The sequence below is a fragment of the Danio aesculapii genome, chromosome 19 (genome assembly GCF_903798145.1).
Source record: "Danio aesculapii chromosome 19, fDanAes4.1, whole genome shotgun sequence".
NCBI lineage: Eukaryota > Metazoa > Chordata > Actinopteri > Cypriniformes > Danionidae > Danio > Danio aesculapii.
In genome coordinates, this window is record NC_079453.1 from 13,662,933 (window position 1) to 13,681,604 (window position 18,672).

At 36.0% G+C, this 18,672-nt stretch overlaps 1 protein-coding gene across 1 annotated transcript; it reads left to right on the forward strand.

Moving 5' to 3' along the window:
* The first annotated feature begins 14,992 nt into the window (after nucleotides 1–14,992).
* Nucleotides 14,993–18,422, forward strand: zgc:175136 (uncharacterized protein LOC100136863 homolog). Its single transcript, XM_056480301.1, has 5 exons — nucleotides 14,993–15,040; nucleotides 15,118–15,170; nucleotides 15,244–16,890; nucleotides 16,981–17,131; nucleotides 18,229–18,422. The coding sequence occupies exons 1-4, from the start codon at nucleotides 15,018–15,020 to the stop codon at nucleotides 17,103–17,105; spliced, it is 1,848 nt and encodes a 615-aa protein (XP_056336276.1). The 5' UTR covers nucleotides 14,993–15,017; the 3' UTR covers nucleotides 17,106–17,131; nucleotides 18,229–18,422.
* The last annotated feature ends 250 nt before the right edge of the window (nucleotides 18,423–18,672 follow it).

Sequence of the window (18,672 nt, forward strand, 5' to 3'; positions counted from 1 at the left end):
GATCTGCAGAGTGTATCGCAACATCAACAGCCTGAGGTATCAAGACATTTGTGCTGCCTGTTACAATACAAACCACAGGAGAGGGCAAATTCTTCAGCAGGATAGCGCTCCCTTCTCATACTTCTGCCTCACATCAAAGTTCCTGAAAGCAAAGAAGGTCAAGGTACTCCAGGATTGGCCAGCCCAGTCACCAGACATAAACTGTTGAGGTACTGATTATTGAGCATGTTTGGGGTAAGATGATGGAGGAGGCATTAAAGATGAATCCAAAGAATCTTGATGAACTCTGGGAGTCCTGCAAGAACGCTTTCTTTGCCATTCCAGATGGCTTTTTTAATAAGTTATTTGAGTCATTGCAGAGATGTATGGATGCAGTCCTCCAAGCATGGGAGTCAGACACAATATTAATTCTTTTTCTACTGCACCATGACTTTATATTCTATACTGTACATTATTTCTGTTAAGTGACAAGACTTTTGTTTAAGTGCAATCTAGAGGCCTTTGCTTTTCATATAAGCCACTTCTGATACCAAATAATCAACTAGAATCAAGTTATTATTTGTTGTTTCTAAAACTTGTATAGGCAACAAGGCTTTTGTCAGGTTGTGTATGTATTTAATTTTACATAATTATTCCAGGGAATCCCCTATGATTTGTTCTGCCATTATTGTTTTTTCCAAACTCCTCCTTTACATGACGCTCATCTGCAGTGATTGGTCCGATTACCCAATCTCTTGTGATTGGTCAACTCGAATATGGATCACACAATTAAACTTTAATTCTAGATGTTTTAAAGTTTGATGTTTTCATTTACATAGAGCTGTGCTACACACTGCATAAAAGATCATTTAAAAAATCCATTATTGGGTCACTTTAAATACAATTAGCTGAACATAACATTTATAAGCGCAGAAATGAACACATTTTTGTATATAATGTTTGGTCTTTAAAATGTGGTTAAAGATTAATTGTCTGAGCAATATTATGGTAAAATATAATAAAATATTTTTATTAGTCATTTATATATTGATATGTCCATGTTCGCATGGGTTTCCTCCAGGTGCTCCGGTTTCCCCAACAGTACAAATACAAGAGCTATAGGTGAATTGAATAAACTAACTGTCTGTAGTGTATGAGTGTGTGTGTGAATGAGTGTTTATGTATGTTTCCCAATACTGGGTTGCAGCTAGAAATGCATCCGCTGCGTAAAACATATGCTGGAATAGTTGGCGGCTCATTCTGCAGTGGCGACCTCTGAATTAGTGAGGCTTGCTTACACTACACTGAGCCCAGGAGTGCTGAATGATATTGACAAACAGCAGGATTATAGAGTAAAGCACATTAACTGAACGTTAGAAAAACATTATACACTGTATAAAATGTCATGACAGCAAATATGTTTATGTTATGTTAACTTATTTTATGCTAGTCAGGTTTATTGTTTATATTATTTTTAAAGTTATTCCATGTTTAACTTGATTGATGTTAGTTGACTGAAAAAAATTCTTATTCAAAGAAAAACTGTGTGTTTGTGGTTGTTCAGCTAAAGAATGGAACTCATACAGATTTGGAACTAGTTTAGTGGAGTAAATGATGACAGAGTTCTCATTTTTGGGTGAGTCTACATCATTTTATGCCTGCAAGATGTTGTAAATTTCATTGTGGTTACAACAAGATTGCATTATGCACTTTGTGTTCTTTTGGATGGATGCTACATGCTAACAAATAATAGATTTTTTTTTTTTTAAAGACACACATAAAGCATCTAATTCTTATTAACTTATGCTTTATTAGAGAAGGGTCTGGTTACAGGCCAGGTGCACATGCAAGCTGCATGCAATGCTTCTAATGCACGCACCTAAACGTGTTTAAATGTGTCTGTGACTGCATGTGCAAGTCTGCAGCCAGATACTATTAGTTTATTCAGCTGCATGCACTGTAAAAAATGAAGTTTCACAAACTAATTTCGAAAGGAGCACGTGATATGATTGATCACAGCTGGTCTCACATCTGTAATCATTAGTAAGCCAATCAAATCGTTCCAAACTCACTTTAAATAGCCCAACTAGCATTACTCCCTTATCTTCGTTTTTTCGGAAGAATCCACCCATCCACCCCATCTCCCCCTTTCCTCCTTTACCAGGTGGAGCTTTCGAGAACTTCCTGATCTCGTACCCTCTCACATGCTCAGTGACCAGGCGGGAGCCCTGGGCTCAATTATCTCTGAGCTCAGGGTTCTCTCCCGGGACAGCGGGAGCTAGTGTGCTAAAAAAACATAAAATAATGTCCATTAAATTACAGAATTTACAGTAAAATAACATACAATCAATTACAGAAATTTACTGAAAATTGAAAGAAAATTTATGTAATTTAACGTTCATTATTTTAGGTTTTTTTTCCGGCAACTCAACTGCCAGACAAAAAAGTAAAATAATTGATTTTTTTAACAATGTGTGTCTGTTTGGCTTGTCCAATTGTTCAACCAGCTCATACACTGTAAAAAGTTAACTCAACTTAAAATTGTAAGGCAACTAGCTGCAGAGCTTTTTAAGTTCACTCCAATCAAATTAAATGCAGTACTTGGGTTAAAAGTAGAGTCAACACAAAAAGCTGTGCAGCAAGTTGCCTTACAATTTTAAGTTAAGTAAAATTATTTTGTTTACAGTGTAGAAAATCGACATGTATCCCAGTGGTGGTGTCTCATTAACCCACCAGTCGAGCTTTAGTGGATGATTGTATTTGAGAGCTTTTGTAAACGGGGTTTATTATTGCTAGAAGTACAAGCTCCATTTATCCTTTTCAGTTATTGGTAACAATCATCTCACACACACACACACACACACACACACACACACACACGCACACGCACACGCACACACACACACACACACACACACACACACACACACACACACCCACACACACACAAATATCAAAGTGCATGCACAGAGACAGATGTGATGATGTATGCTACATACCAGATTAGCTTTTTTCCCATGGCCTTTCTGTGTATAATTATATAATCATAAGCAAATAAAGTTGAAGACATTATTGCCACATTCTATATTGTGTAATATGCTGTGCTGCGGGAAAGAGGGTTTAATAAAGATCAATAAATCATGTTTATTGTTCACTAGCATGCAGTATGAGCCATGAAAGACTTTCAAAGCTGTCAAAGGCAGAGAGTAAATCTCATCGGGTGAATCTCATGAACAAACGCTCTGGATATGTTTTACGCCAACATCGAAAAGGAATACTTCTATAGAATCTCAATCATAATTCTTGTTACAACAGAACAGTAATCTTTTGTTACACAATCAGCACAAATATAAAGCAGCATAAATTACATATAGTTTTTACAATAATAAAGAATGTAAAGGCAGTAATGAATAATTTTCTTGCTTAATAAATAAAATAAATAATAATAATCAAATTTTGTTGTTTTGTTTTGTTATTTGACAATCAAAGGAGTGCATTATTACCTGTCCAAACTAGTAGAATATTAGTCCACCTTTTTAAATTTGTTTTCCCCTGCAGATGCTTCAGAAGTCTTCATCATAAAAAATGATATGCCATAAACCAAACCAACCAGTTGAGAGTGAAATCACAGCAGTACAAAATTTGATTTGAAGCTAATAAATATATGAAAACTGGACAAAAAGACAAAGGCACAATACTTTTCTTAGCAACTTTACTGAAGGAAAGTATACTAGCATTGTGAAAACATAATTCAGTTTAAATGTTTTTGACAACAGTCAGAATCCTGAAGGCTGAATTTTTGGACAAACTGCAGTTTATTTAAAGTTGCTATAAAAGGTAAATTAAGATTGTCCTTTTGTCCTCTGTTTGTATTTTTTCCTCTATTTGTCCACTTTTGTCCTTAACTCTTGTGACGTACATCCACTTGAAACGGTCCTAAAATAAAAAATAAAAAAATTTCTCCAAATTTAATGAGTTTATACTCAACATTTAATGAGAATAAACTCAGATAAGAACTCAACTTTATTCTCATAATTTAAATATATTCTTAAAAAAAAATTTAAATTGATATTAATCTGAAATTGGTTTTATTTTTTATAGCTTGGTCACTAATTTTCTTCTGTATGCAGTAGAATTTGAGTTGAAACACTGGTAACACTTTAATTTGATGGTCCTTATTGCACATTTTGTTGACTAAAAGTTGCATTGCAACTACAGGCCAATTTCTTCTCATTTGAATATTAGTAGACTGCCTGCTTAATATTTGCTGAGACTGCTCCTTCAATAGACATTTAAAGGACAAAAAGAATTTTTGCAAGTACATGTCAACTTCCACTAACCTTAACCCTAACCCCAAACTAACAGTCTACTAATAATCTGATGAGTATTAGTTGGAATGTAGATGCAATATAATTTAAATTCAACAAAGTGGGTTAAAGGGACCATCTAAATAAAATGATACCAATATCTTTAGCGCTGCTCATTAACTTTAAGCATCGCTAATGATGTCTTTGTCTTTTTTTCTTAATTTTTCCTCTTTTTGTCCTTTCCTCTCATGATTTACATCCACTTGAAACGGTTCTCAAATTTAAAAAAATGTAGGATGGTTCATGATTTTGTCCTTTGGGAACTGATTGAATTGTTGGAAGTTGGTTGTTGCTAACAAAATGAAAAAAAGATTGGCGAATAAATGAAGGCAGAGCACAAATGAGACCCGAAAAGCCACTCCCGAAAGGTAGTCCATGTGACCAGAAGTTTAAAAAAAAGGTTGTTTTGTGGAGGCAGAGAAGGTTTTAATATGTGATTGAAATGTGATTTGCTTAATATGTGATTAAGCAAATAAATTTTTACAAAATAATGAAATGCACAAATACACCATTTAAAACAAGCACTACTATATACATATAAGAAGAGGAAGAGTAACATTTTGATTTCATTGTGACTTTAAGGTGTTTTTGAAACACCTGCTAGCAGTGTTGCAGTCATCAAGGGGAGACAAATAAATGTGTTTATCAGGTTTTTAGCATGGGGCAAATTATTTCAATGTTCTTGAGGTAAAAAAATACATTTTAACAGTGTTCTTGACATTAAACTACTATTACCCCCAAATTCTTTAGTATAGAGTGGACTGAATCTCCAAGACAGATCCATCCAGATTTATTATTAAAGGTTTAGTTTTGTGTAGTATATGTTGTACTGAGATAATTTTTATTCTGTAATATGCCCAGATGTTGGACCAAATTCACATTTAGTGCATAGTTTTGTTCTTTAGGGAAAACACACACATGTTGATGACTCATCCTGCACACAAATGTTTGTCCAAACTAATGCTCTCTAGAATGAGAATGACTTTGCTAACAACACCTGCTACTGATTAGCAAAGAACAAACAATGGTTGATGTGACGTAACCTAGGATTTAAAAGATGTGATTCTGGAGAGCTGCTGGCTATTTTTAGGATTTTTTTTTATTATGAATTTACTTTCATGTCATTGTACCATAAAGTCTTATTAGCTTAGTGGAATGTAGCATTGGGGTTTGTTCAATTCACTCCCCAAGATATGATACATGCATAATCTTTTATGATGCTTAAAACATAATTGAAAACCTTTTTTATTTTAGCGTAAAGCACTTTTAGAATGAATTTTTAAAGTCACTTATTATATTATATTATATTATATTATATTATATTATATTATATTATATTATATTATATTATATTATATTATATTTATATTCATTTTATTAGCAAAATTGTAATAGTATAAATAGTGATTTAATCTGTTAATGTACTTAATAAGTCAATTAATCATAATGATTGCAATAATGATCCACGGTAAGTTTGCAGACCCCTCTACGGCACAAAGCCTGACTTCTTCATGGCCTCTCACACAAACAAAAAGACTTAATGTGGGCCTGGGATTTAAATTAAAAACAAATGCATGTGGAACCCAGTGACCCCGGATCCAACAATAGGATAATGTCTCTGACATCCCAAACAACAAAAGAGCCATCAAAGCGCTTTGATCTCTGAACGCATCCTTACTGCATTCCCTTAATGCAGCACAGTCAAGAATTATATCATCCCTCTGGGTTTTCCCTGCCCTCTGCCCAGCTGTGGCTGCTGTTATGTGGGTTTGTTTCTTGTGTTTCCTCCCTGTCTGTTGGTGTGTTTGACTAGGACTTGGAACAATTTCTCGTTGTTTGGTTCTTGTCATCGTTTCTGGGAGAAGAATGCCATTGGTGGGGTTATGACAAATTGTGTTGGTATGAGGATAGCTTATATGAGAGTAACTGCTGATGATAAAAACTTTCATCACCATGTCAGGATATGAGTGTATCTGTCTACAGTATCACAGCATGGTTTTGTAATATGAATTTTCTGTATGCGAGTCAAACCCACATTCATTTACAACACTGTTCTTGCATTGATCTTTACTAAATTTATCTAAGTGTGCATGCCTGGGGAAAGACGTGGGAGGCCATAGATTCCACTGAGTTTAGTTTTAGTGTTTACAGACATATTTACAGGTGTGAGTCTCAAAATATCCTGTTCACAGCATATATATGCACAAACATGGTGTTGCGCAAAACAAAATGTGATTGGTTGGTTAAACTGTCAATCATAGAATATAGTGGGTGGTCCTAGTCTGTAATATTGCAATATTCAATTCAAAACAATTCATGTTTATTTCTATAGCGCTTTTACAATGTAGATTGTGTCAAAGCAGCTTAACATAGAAGTTCTAGTAAATTGAAACTGTGTCAGTCCAGTTTTCAGAGTTGAAGTTCAGTTTGGTTCAGTTCACTGTAGTTAAATTTTCACTGCTGAAAGTCCAAACACTGAAGAGCAAATCCATCGATGCGCAGCTCCACAAGTCCCAAACCAAACTAGCCAGTGGCGATTGGCAAGGAACAAACTTCAGCAATTGACCAAAGTGAAAGAAAAAACCTACAGGTGGTTGTAAAGCTCACTCACCTGCATGGAGCACACTCATGCATCATACTGTTATGTGATGCATTGTGTGCATGCTTTACTAAAAAGAAAGGTCTTTAATCTATAGTAGATTTGAACTGAGAGAGTGTGTCGGAGCCTCGGGCATTATCAGGAAGGCTATTCCAGAGTTTAGTAGCCATAAATGAGAAGGCTTGACCTCCTTTAGTAGACTTTGCTATTCTGGTACTACCAGAAGCCCTGAGTTTTGGGTTTTTTGAGTTTTGAGTTTTGGATCTTAAAGGGTCACGAAACACCAAAACACATTTTGTGAGATGTTGAGTCATATTTATGTCCCACGTTGCTAAAAACACTATTAAGACGCACATATTTCACTAAAAAGTGAAAATTGGTTGTTTTGCATTATTTTGAGCAAATTCGTTCTTCCAGTTTGAACATTTTTTTGAAGCTGAGTCATGGCCATGAGATCATTGTGTAAATTCCAGTGTGGAGACTGGATGTCTGTACCGGCCGGTACAACGTGATGTCTTTGAGTTTTCAGCATTAATTGATGAAAAAGACTTCAAACAGCATGTTCTATTGTGAATGAGATGCAACTTAATTAATTTACATAATATAGCTTACGGTGTTCAGACGGCAGAGAGACGCCACATTGTGTTGCCAACTGTAATTAAAACAAGTGGAAGAAGAATTGTTCGGAGACATGGGTTGTCAATGTTGCATTTATAAATGTGCCAGAACAAAGGTTTTGTTTCCATTTACCAGCGATAAGGGCACAGCTCGTGTGTGGACACATATGTTTGGATTACAGTGGTCTGCTAACACACAACAAAAATATGTTTGTAAGGAACATTTTGTACTCAAGAGCTTTTTGCATCTGGAAATGGTGAAATCCGGATTTGCCGCTCGTCTTCTTTAAAAAAAAAAAAAGTGGTTCCAGTTGTTGTAGATTGTCGTGTCTACAGATTTGGTAAGTGTGTGATAAGTGTTCTTTGTTTATGTTTATTCAGATGGCAAAGTTAGTATCGTCAGCAGTACTCTTTCAGTTTTTAAAGACATACCTTAGTCAAAGTGATTAAGTTACTACAGTATGTTAATATCACTACAATATTATGGATTGAAAGCTCCGCTGTAAATGCTGCTCTCTGAATGTAAACATGTAAACACCTTATTCAAACAATTACCGCCGTGTAGGATTTTCACCGCATATGATTTTTGTTGCATTGTGTGACAGGATAGTCTATACGCATACATCGGTTTGACGCTATTCTCTGCACCTACCGAGTCAGTGAAGGACCACAGACACCTGCATCGCGAAATGCTGAGTTTTTTTTTACTTCCATTCGGTGTGCGATATCAAATTTCATTAAAACTACACTCTTCCAGCAGTTCCTCGGATCCAGTATCTTGTTTTTCATGGGATAGACCTGGTATGAACTCTGGCAGCTGCATTTTACAGTAACTGAAGGTTATTAATAGAGGATGCTGGCCAACCAGCAAACAGAACATTACAGTAATCCAGCCTAGAAGTCATGAAAGCATGAACTAGCTTTTCTGCATCGGAGATAGCATACTTTGTAACTTAGCGATGTTTCTCTGAAGAAAGAAGGCTGTTTTTTGTGACATGGGAAATATGGTTTTCAAAAGTTAAGTTGCTGTCTAATATAACACCCAGATCTTTTATAGTAGAGGTAATGCTATCAGAGACGGGGTTTTAAGTCAATTTTCTAGTCCAGGTGATCTGTACAGCAAACTCCACCTTTTCGTGGACATGTATGAAATAGAAATGTATTGGTAACATAACAAAATGCACTCTAAGTAACATGTTTCAGATTCACAAATCCTCTAGTGGAGTTATTATCTGAAACATGCAACAAAACCTGGAGCAATGTCATTTTATATTTAGAAAAAATGTAGATTCAGCATATCTTCCCAATGCTCATGGAAAAAGATGGATAGAAAGTAGATGTGGCAACAACAAGTAGAGGGCATCTAAAGCTAACCTGCAAAACAAAATCAAACAAACAGATTAATCAATATAACTAACACTGTTTAATTAGGTCTCGTCTGACCACTTAAATAAACACAGGGGATGTTTTCCGTGTTATTAAATCTGCAACAGCATTGGTTGTAATGTACAGGGAGTGCAAGTTAAATGGAAAACAATTGTTATGAAGATTTTTTGATGGATGAGTCTAATGAGAGGTGGGCGTGTCCTTCTCTATAGGTAATTTGACCTTTTGTTCCCACTGAGCTTTAATCCCATTATGACTCAAGTTATTGTTATTACGTACATTATTCAAGATGACCAGATGCCTGAGCAGGAGGGGGCTCTAAGTGCTAAGCCAGGGAAAGCTGTGCGTGATTGGCTGGGATGTGGAGAACGTTCTAAAGGTCAGAGGGCAGATACTTCCAAAGGGAAGACACCATCTGGCCCACTGCTGACTCATGTCGAACTCAAATTATGATCTTAGAGGTCCTTCCTGTCAATGACAAACATGACAGATTGACTATGATCAATAGTCTCGTCAGACCAGTGCATCATCATACAGCTTATTATTATAAAAGAGCAAGAGGACTGAAATAACAGTATGAAAACACCATTAATATTGATCTTGCATATATTTAAGGTTTGCAATCAATCTTAACATGCAAGACGTGACATAAATCATGTGGCTTGACTAGCGTGATATTACTTTTCTAACTACTAATATACCGGTAGATAAAAATTGGACATACGTTGAAGGATGGGGTGACTAAAGATGAAAATAATAATTACTCGTATTTTTATTAGTTGATTGTGGGGATTGCTTGAGAATGCATTTATTGCTGAGAACTGCATGGGCCGGTATAAGATTCTGACGGTATAATACCCTTGGATAAAAATATCAAAACTATGTTTCAAGGTATCACGGTATTGTGATGACTGCTCTAAAATATATTCTTTTTAAATGTCTGAGTAAAAAACAACACATTTTTTCCCCTTTGAAAACAATTTATTTTATTTTTTGAAAGATTTATAATAGTTTTGAACGGTAAACATGTCAGGCTAAATAATTCAAATAAATCATTGACTTTTGCTGTCTTTATTAGTTTCAAAAATACAGATTTCTTTTCATTTTAAAATGGCATCTTTGGATATCATTTCTGCTGGAAATACTGTAAGTTAAAAAAAAGATAAATAAAAAAAATCTTACACCTTGGGAATGGTATTACATACAATTTTGGCGGTTTCAAAACCTTGACTTTTCCAAACCGCACTATACCTTGAACACGGTTATCGTCCCATGGCTATCAAGAACTGTAGTCTAGAAGCCTTAGAAGGACTGATTTAGAAAACATATCTCACTAGGATGGAACATTTATCTGATTTATCCTATTTTATTAATCAGTTTCTTAAAGGGATAGTTAATTAAAAAACAAGTACTCTGCCTCCATTTACCCACCCTTTGATTATTTCAAACCTGTTTAAGATTTTCATTCTGTTGAACACAAAATATGATGTTTAATTTTTTTTTTGGAAAACTGTAACATAAACAAATATTAATTTAACAACTAAGTAGTGATTTATTTAGAAAATTATAGGGCCCTATCGTACACCCAGTGCAATGAGGCACAAGATGTGTTTGGCGCAATTTGTTGCTATTTTCAGACCATCGCAACTCTAATTTCACGTTTTGCGCCACATTGTTTAAATAGCAAATCCGTTTTGTGTGCACTATTTTGTGGACTCCTGGGTGTGCCGGTTTAGAAAGGAGGTGTGCTAAAATGCATTGTTGGCGCGTTGCTATTTTGAGGAACTATAATAGACTGCGCCTTTGATCATTTAAGCTGGTCTAAAGTCCAGCGCAGAGCATTAGAGTCCAAACGCTTACACATTTCTTAATACACAAAGGATGTACAGCAATACACAAATATCTTTACATATGAAAAAAATTAAAGGATTAAAATGTTATAAAAACTATTATTTTCTACATAAATATAAAAACCACTACCTCCATGCCTTCTTCATCTCGGGAGTTTTTTTCAGATTATTCATGAAAGTTTGCTTTTGTATAATGTTATTATTAATAGCCATTTTATTTATTATATGCATATTTATATTTGTTTTAATAAAAACAAGTTTAGATTTGTCCACTTGTTGGGTTTTGAGATGTATGCATCACCATATGGGGCATAAGAATAAGACATGTGTTTGGACACAACTCAGTTTTTTGACCTCACTTTGTTATTATTGTTCATTTATTCTTTTGCTGGAAATTAGAGATGAATTTAGAAATAGTTTTGAAACAAATCTTTGCACTTAACAAGCAAAACTAAATATGTAGGCTTATTGATGTCTTCAGTGGAATGCGTACAACACCGTTTCCTTATCCACGAAAGTAAAGTAAAGAGAAAGTAAAGAGGCCGAATGGAGGAGGCTCATTATTTATCCTAGTGCAGATGTTTTTTTAACTGGTTCCTCACTAGTGAAGCATTTAGTTTATCAACAGTTTTTCCATGGCACGACGCAACTGACTCTTAAAGAGGACGTGAGATGATACTTTGATTGGTTTAACACACGTAATGCTCAAAACAAACCCATAACTCATTAAGAGGAAAAGCACAACCCTGTTAGACCATGCGCCAGGGCCCAGAGCGTATTTTTTGCAAAAGTGAATTCGGACACGCCCTTAATGCATTTGCGCCATGCACTTTAGACTTTGCCTAGATCGTTAAAAATGGAGCCCAAACTGATAGGATTCCGCTGTGGGTGCTATCTTGTGGTCAGACAATGAAATGTATTCAGTGCATAAACTCCCACAGCGCATTATGGGTATTCGCTTGCTGTTGAGTGTACATCAGTTGTTTACTCATTATTGCAGGGCATTGTGGGACTAATTGAGTGAAGTTCTAAACATCCACTATGGATTTGGACACCACAACAAATGGCCGATCTCTCAAATAGGGCATTATTTAAGGGTATGGGGGCAATTTTTTTATTTTAAATCGATCGATATCTCTCTTAACATCTCTTTAAAATGACTGTATTCTACAGTCACATCAGACATCAGATGCAAAAAGGAATTAAAAGCATTTTATTGACAAAAACTGACAAATATCTGGAAATAAACTTCTATACAAGATAGTGGTGGTGCAAGTAGCTACTTTAGATTAAATAGCCCTCTGGATCTGCCTTTTTTAAGTAATTCAGCTGACTGTTTTCACTTACTCCCTATACATTGAAGGTACAATACTACTGGAACAACAGTAGTACAGGCGTGACAATCAATCACTAAAAAAAACTGTTTATAAAGGGATTGCAGATCAAAAAATTAATTAATTATTTAATTAATTAAATAATTAAATTCTGTCAATATCAGTTGTATCTTCCACCTTCAAACTTTATTGAATTTCGTTCTTCTGTTGAACACAAAGGAAGAAATAATGAAAACAGCCATTGACTTCCATAGTATTTTTTTAGTTTTCTCTAGTTTCTCTAGTTTGAAAAATTCAGGAAAGTGGGTGAGTCCAGTTTAGGTGGGAGTGTTGAGTTGTGAAAGAGGGAAAGTTTGCATGAAAAGTGGAGTTTCATTACATGCACGTGCTGATTTTTACAGAAGCAACACAGACGCAGGGGAGATAAACAGTGATTACGTTTACATGGACAACAGTAATCAAATTATTTGCCTTAATTTGAATAAGAAAATTATATAAGGTATTTGCTGTTTGAACCTTCCTTTCAGGATCTCGTTTTACATGTTATTGCACATAATGCGATTAATGTCATTGCGTCACCGCACAAGCCACATTTCCTCTAGAGTTTCATGTAATTTTGGGTGTTTCATTCTTAATTTGTCGACTTTAACTGCAGTTTCATCCAACATTTCATCCATGCCCCCCGTGACAGACAAGATATTGGGTGCGAGGAACTGCTGGAAGAGTGTAGTTTCGAATCAAGTCTTTCTCATGAATTAATGCTGAAAACTCAAAGACGTCACTTTGTTCTAGTCTCTACGCTGGAATTCACACAAGGATTTAATGGCCGTGAAACAGCTTCAAAATTTATTTTTAAACCGGAAGAAAGAATTTGCTCGAAATAAGGTAAAAACAACCAATTACCAAATTTTCACTGTTTTGTGAAATATATGTGACCTAAATGTGTTTTTAGCAACATGGGACATGACTGTCAACATCGCATAAAATGTGTTTTAGTGTTTTGTGATCCTTTAAGTTATACTATTTTGAGCTCAAAAGAAGAAAGATATTAAACTATTTCTTTAATAGTGTGGCATATGACTAGCTTTTGCACTTATAAACATACACTGAAATCTGTGTATTGATGGTGGTGCAGGGTGTAAGACTGATGGGAAAACACAAAGTCTACCTTCAGCTTTATAATAAGAATCCCTGATTGTCCGATGATGAATAGATTCACGCTACACCTCACAATGGGACATTCTCTCCTGTATGTCACTGCTTGCTGAGGAGAATCTGCTGATGGTGGAATTTGCCAAGTGTGGCTGGCCATTACTGAAGCTTATTCTCAAAAACACCCTTTCAAATGCAAACTAAAACAAAGGATTTTGCCGGACCGATGAAGTGTGTTTTCCTGAATACATGTTTTCTGATTAATGAGGCGTGTTGCAGTTTTTTTCCCGTTGTTTCCATAAAGAGACACTTTATTTGTGCCACTATGATAGTTTCTGATGATGCTAGCAAGAGAAAAAATAAGCTTCTTTTTTAAACTTTAAAAGTCGTTTTTTTTTTTCAGATCTGTTGCCTGTTCAGGCATTCGTTTTTTTCAATTCCGTTCTACAAAAGTAAATTAACAGCCACTAAGTTTCCTTCATACATTTTAATGTAAACCTGGCTATTAATCACAGTTCCATATAAAAGGTCACACAGTTGCATATCCATAATGGCAGATGAGGAGCTCATAAGGGAACCCGTTAATATGTAGGAAATTACACTTTTCCGATATTCCAACTTGGAGGAGTAAATGAAGGACAATGTATAGGATGAAATGACATGCCAAGGAAAAGTAGGCCGGCATGACAGATCTCCTCAGCACTTAAAGTACCTGGTATCAGGAGACAGACGGATGCTTCTCCTTCCTGCTGACTGCAGGAGAATGACACTAATGATCTCTATCTATCAAATGTGCACTGGTGGGAATGGGAAATTGTCAGTGTGTGTGAGTTTGAGGGAAGGCTATGTATTAGGCTGCATTAATGGCTTTCATACGTCCTTAAGGTATGAAATCTGGTAGCGTGAGCACACGTCTGTTCTACAGCTTGATGCATTAGAAGGCTCTTCTTCGAAAGCACTCACTTTAGAAATGTAGGGATGTACCATTTCTGTACATCATACACAATTATAACTTCACAACCCTCTGAACTTTAACACAAGTGACTGTAATTGTGCACGTAAATATGATACATGACTTCATGAAACAAGCATGCATTGTGTTTTATTGATGTGAGTCATGATGAAAATGTAATTAAGGTCTGAGGTTGTGCAGGAGGTCTGAAAGTATATTAATCACAGTCTAGGAAATGAGGTTAAACTCATGGTTTCCTCAGGCTTGGAAAACATAAATAGCAGTTAAAAATAAATTGTCTAAAATATAATATATCCTCTTTAAGTAATTTGTCAAAATTAGTTATTTAATATTTTAGTTATTGAATATCCATAATCAGAAATAACTGATATGAACATTCATGGGTTAAAAGGGATGGAAATTTTGTTAAGAGTTTTAGGCAGATTGAGGACAAGTGAAACTGTGCAGTTGTCAGCAACTTCCTCCTGACCTTTCTAAAAATTATTTTCGTTGGTGGTGTACTCAGGATAGCTTATATACCTTAAAATAGAATAAATAAATGTAATGTTAAAATTAACATTACCTATCATTACCAATGATTTTTCCTTCTCCAAAATAGGTTTGACTATTAAGTGAAGGGAAAATTGGTAACAGCTGCAGCTAGCAGGTATCCTGATTTCTGATTGGTCAAAGGCGAGGAGTGAAGTCTATAAGAGACTTCCACTGAGGAATGAGCTGAAGGCTGAAGTGAGGGCACTTAGTTTTTGAGGGTATCTTAACAATGGGTCCTAGATACGGTTCAATGTAAGCACTTTTTTCTGTCTGAAGCTGACTGGAATTGTACATTGGTCAACGCAATGTTTGACTCTTTTTGTTTTCAGATTTCTTTTTGCCTTGTTTCCTGCTATTGTAACCTGTTGGGGGAATTATGAAGGTAAAACTAAGACGCTGCTATTGTTTATCTTAAACATTGCTGCCTTACGGTGTTTGTGTCTTGTTTTTTACAGGAAGCATGCCAGATGGTGATGTGCAAAGATTTTTAACACCTACCTTACCAGTGATGGGTTCTGAGGTGAAACAAAAGGCAGTTTGGAAAGACCTTTCTTATGGTTCTGTTCGACAGCCACATTATCGAGGCACCCATGAAAATTATGATGCCAAAGAAAGGTTGTTTGTGGGCTCAAATGCTAAATCAAACACGGAAGACTGTCAGGGTCCAGCTAAAAATGGCCATCAAGAAAATATTAATTTTAATCTTAATTCACTATCAAAATATGGCGTCTCAAGTTGTGGTCAATCCTCCACTCAGTATGAGTCTCGTACAGGTACTAATGCCCTCAAAAATGTCCAGGCTGGTAGCAGGCTGGCTTCAACCTTGTCTCAAAGTGGGCCCACATTGAGGAAAACCTTGAAAGTACCTGAATTGAGTAGTTTAAAACTCTCTAGAGGTGAATCTAGTTATGAGGCAGGTCAAGGTATTAACAATGTCCAGATAGCCAGTAACAGTTTTGGCCCACTGCTGAAAGGATCGCCTGTGCACTCAAATATGAATCCAGGAAAACACACTCAGGGTGGACCTTCAGTTGTTAGTTCGGGACCAGTCTTTGTAGTTCAAGGTAAAGGAAGTGCTCTGGGTCAAAATGGCTTTCTGGATTCTGTAAAACCACCTGTTCACAGACACTTCACACCCTATAAGGGGAGTCAGTCATGGAAAAAAACATTTCAATACTCCAAGAGTGGAACTCAACACAATCTGAACACTGAGTTAAGAAAACCTTCCAAAAGTGATTGCAAGGACAATGCTGCCAAGTCAATTGCCAGCTCTGGTGAGGTTTTTCAAGAGACCCAAGAAAGTACAAAGAGAAACCCGATACTGCCTCATCATGATGCTACTTATCCAAAATTTCAGCAAGTTCACAACACTCGTGGACAATCAAATCAAATGTTTAAACCCATGTACCCCTCTCAAAATGGGGCTCAACAGAATGTTGGTAGAAAGTCCACATTTGCCAGTTCTGGGGGGATTCTGGTTCAGCAGGCTCCTACAGATGCTCTGAGTGGGAAAGAATCCAATAATCGTAACGTGTATCCTAGTTTTTCAGAGCGTGAAGTAACATTTGCCTCTGGTCAGACTTCTCATCAATACCAGCCTTTCAAAGTGACCCAGAATTCCAAAAATGCCCAGCCAGCCACTAACTCATACACTAGTTCTTCCCAGACTGGATATCAGACCTTCTCTTCTTTGAAGGGGACCTCATACAAACCAAGTTCAGGGTCCTCAATGTTCTCTACAAGTGTGTTAAGTGCCACCAACCCCAATTTTGCTGGACCTAATGAGATTAACACTGTGCATGTAAGGCCTAATAAACCATTTGCAAGCAGCTTTGGTCAAGTACAGAGCCAAAGGCCTTCTGGTGACAGAGGTGCTTTTCAAAGTTTCTTACCTTCCAGTTACCTGGGCCTAAGGCCTAGTGAAGAGGTGCAAACATCTGTTAGTTCAGCTCCATTTCATGGTTCTAAAAGAGTCCAGAACCAACTTGTTGAAACTCAAGAAAATACAGATGATACCAGATGTATTACAACCATTCCAAGTGAGTTTGGGCAAGGTGCCATTCAAAGGCTTTCTCCTAAGCATTCCAGCAAATACAGACGAGGTTTGCTTCAAAGTGCACATCATTACAAGATCATTGCATATTTGAAATGTGACTTGTTATAGCAGTTATTGTTTGTTCTTTCTGCCACAGTTAAACAAAATGGACAGGAAAGACTGGATTTCGTAGCCCCAAAATGTTATGCAACACAAAATAATCATGCAGGTCTTGGTCAAAAGGGCTCAGTCAATTTCCAGGAAGTGAACCAGTCTGTCTAAAAGCAGCTCTCGCTGTCTGCCATAAAGTGAGTACAGTTGCTTTACCTAGAGTTGTATATTTGGCTGTGAGCATGAAGTAATATTCAAGCAATATTTAAGTCCAATTGTGGAACGGTTATTTGTTTAGAGCAGATATGCCCAAACTAGGGCCTGCGGGCCAAAGTTGGGTCATGGTTATCTTTGATTTGGCCCCAATCCCATTTCAGAAGAGAGGGAAAATGATGGGGATGGTTTGGATATTATCAATTTAAGTTTAATGTAACCCTTTGTTTTTGTTAAATGCTAACTGAAATGTAAAGGTTTCAAATAAATGCTGTAAATGAATTTGCTGTAGAGTATTCGCATTTAACTCCACTGTGGTGGAGTGATTTTGTTATCACACTAAATGTGATAAGTTATTTTAAACTTGTGCTGCATTGGGTAATACGATTTAAAGTAATATTTTCTATTTATTTTGAAGTTATAAAAAATTGGAAATTATCTATAGCAACTTTGATGTAATCTAGTTTGGTTTTATTACCTGTGGCCCAGGGCTCTCAATGATATGTTTTTGGCCTTTTATACGAAAAAAGCTTGGGCACCCCTGATTTTGAGCATTTAAATATAAATTTATAAATTGTCTTCATTTAGCAGACCGTCTAGCTTCATACGTGTGAATAAGGATGTTATTTGAATGAGGGTTTTTTTTTTTTTTTTTCTCCCCCAGTGTAAAATTGTTTTAATGCAACAAACCACTAAATGCTATACTGCTGCTTTGCGCTTGCTACATTATAGTTATAGATGTCACCGTTTCATCCAGTATTAATGTTTGATAATGAACAGTAGTCAACAATTTAGGTTAATCAAACATTTTTAAAAAATTTCCTAGGAAATCAATGGTGTTCGATAGTTTTAGGACAACTTTGATAAAAGGTGATGATACACTTCAAATGCTGACACATTGTACATTTTAGTTTGACATTTTAAAAAATCTGGAAATTCAGTGTATACATTTTAAAATTCTAACATTTTCTATCTGAATCATTTTCTGAATCTACAGCTTTTAAAGCTTGCAAAAATACTTTCGTTTATGGATTTGCTTTTTTGACTTGGCATGTCACCATGGTTTCTTTTCAACTTGCAGCCTTGCCTTGGGTGTGCGTTGGGGAGGCATTCAGTCATCAGGCTCTGGTCTCTGCAAGGACTAGAATGCTGTGACTGATCCAGTGCAGAGCATTTCAGTGATTTTGTTGAAACCATGGACACGGGATGGTCCTGGCAATGTATGATTCTGCTATGTAAAACCCTTTAATAAACCATCAAATGTTTCAAAACAAACCTTTTTTTATTTTATTTATTTTTAAAAGCAAATCTGAAATATTAGTGTTCGAATGCTTGGGTTATTGGCTTTTCCAAAATACATTAGATAGTTACCTCCATGATTTAATAAATATCCATCTATCTATCTGACGCCGATATTAATGTATAGTGTGGGCCTGTTCTAGCACTGATAATAACAATGTTGCACTATTAGGGTAAAGTTTTCTTTTATATTCATTCTTTCTACCTTCCTAACAATTTCAGCAGT

Coding starts and splice junctions, on each gene's coding strand:
- zgc:175136 (XM_056480301.1), top strand. CDS start 15,018: ATGGGTCCTAGATACGGTTCAAT. Junction 15,041..15,117: donor GGTCCTAGATACGGTTCAAT/GTAAGCACTTTT, acceptor TTTTGTTTTCAG/ATTTCTTTTTGCCTTGTTTC. Junction 16,891..16,980: donor TTCCAGCAAATACAGACGAG/GTTTGCTTCAAA, acceptor TTTCTGCCACAG/TTAAACAAAATGGACAGGAA.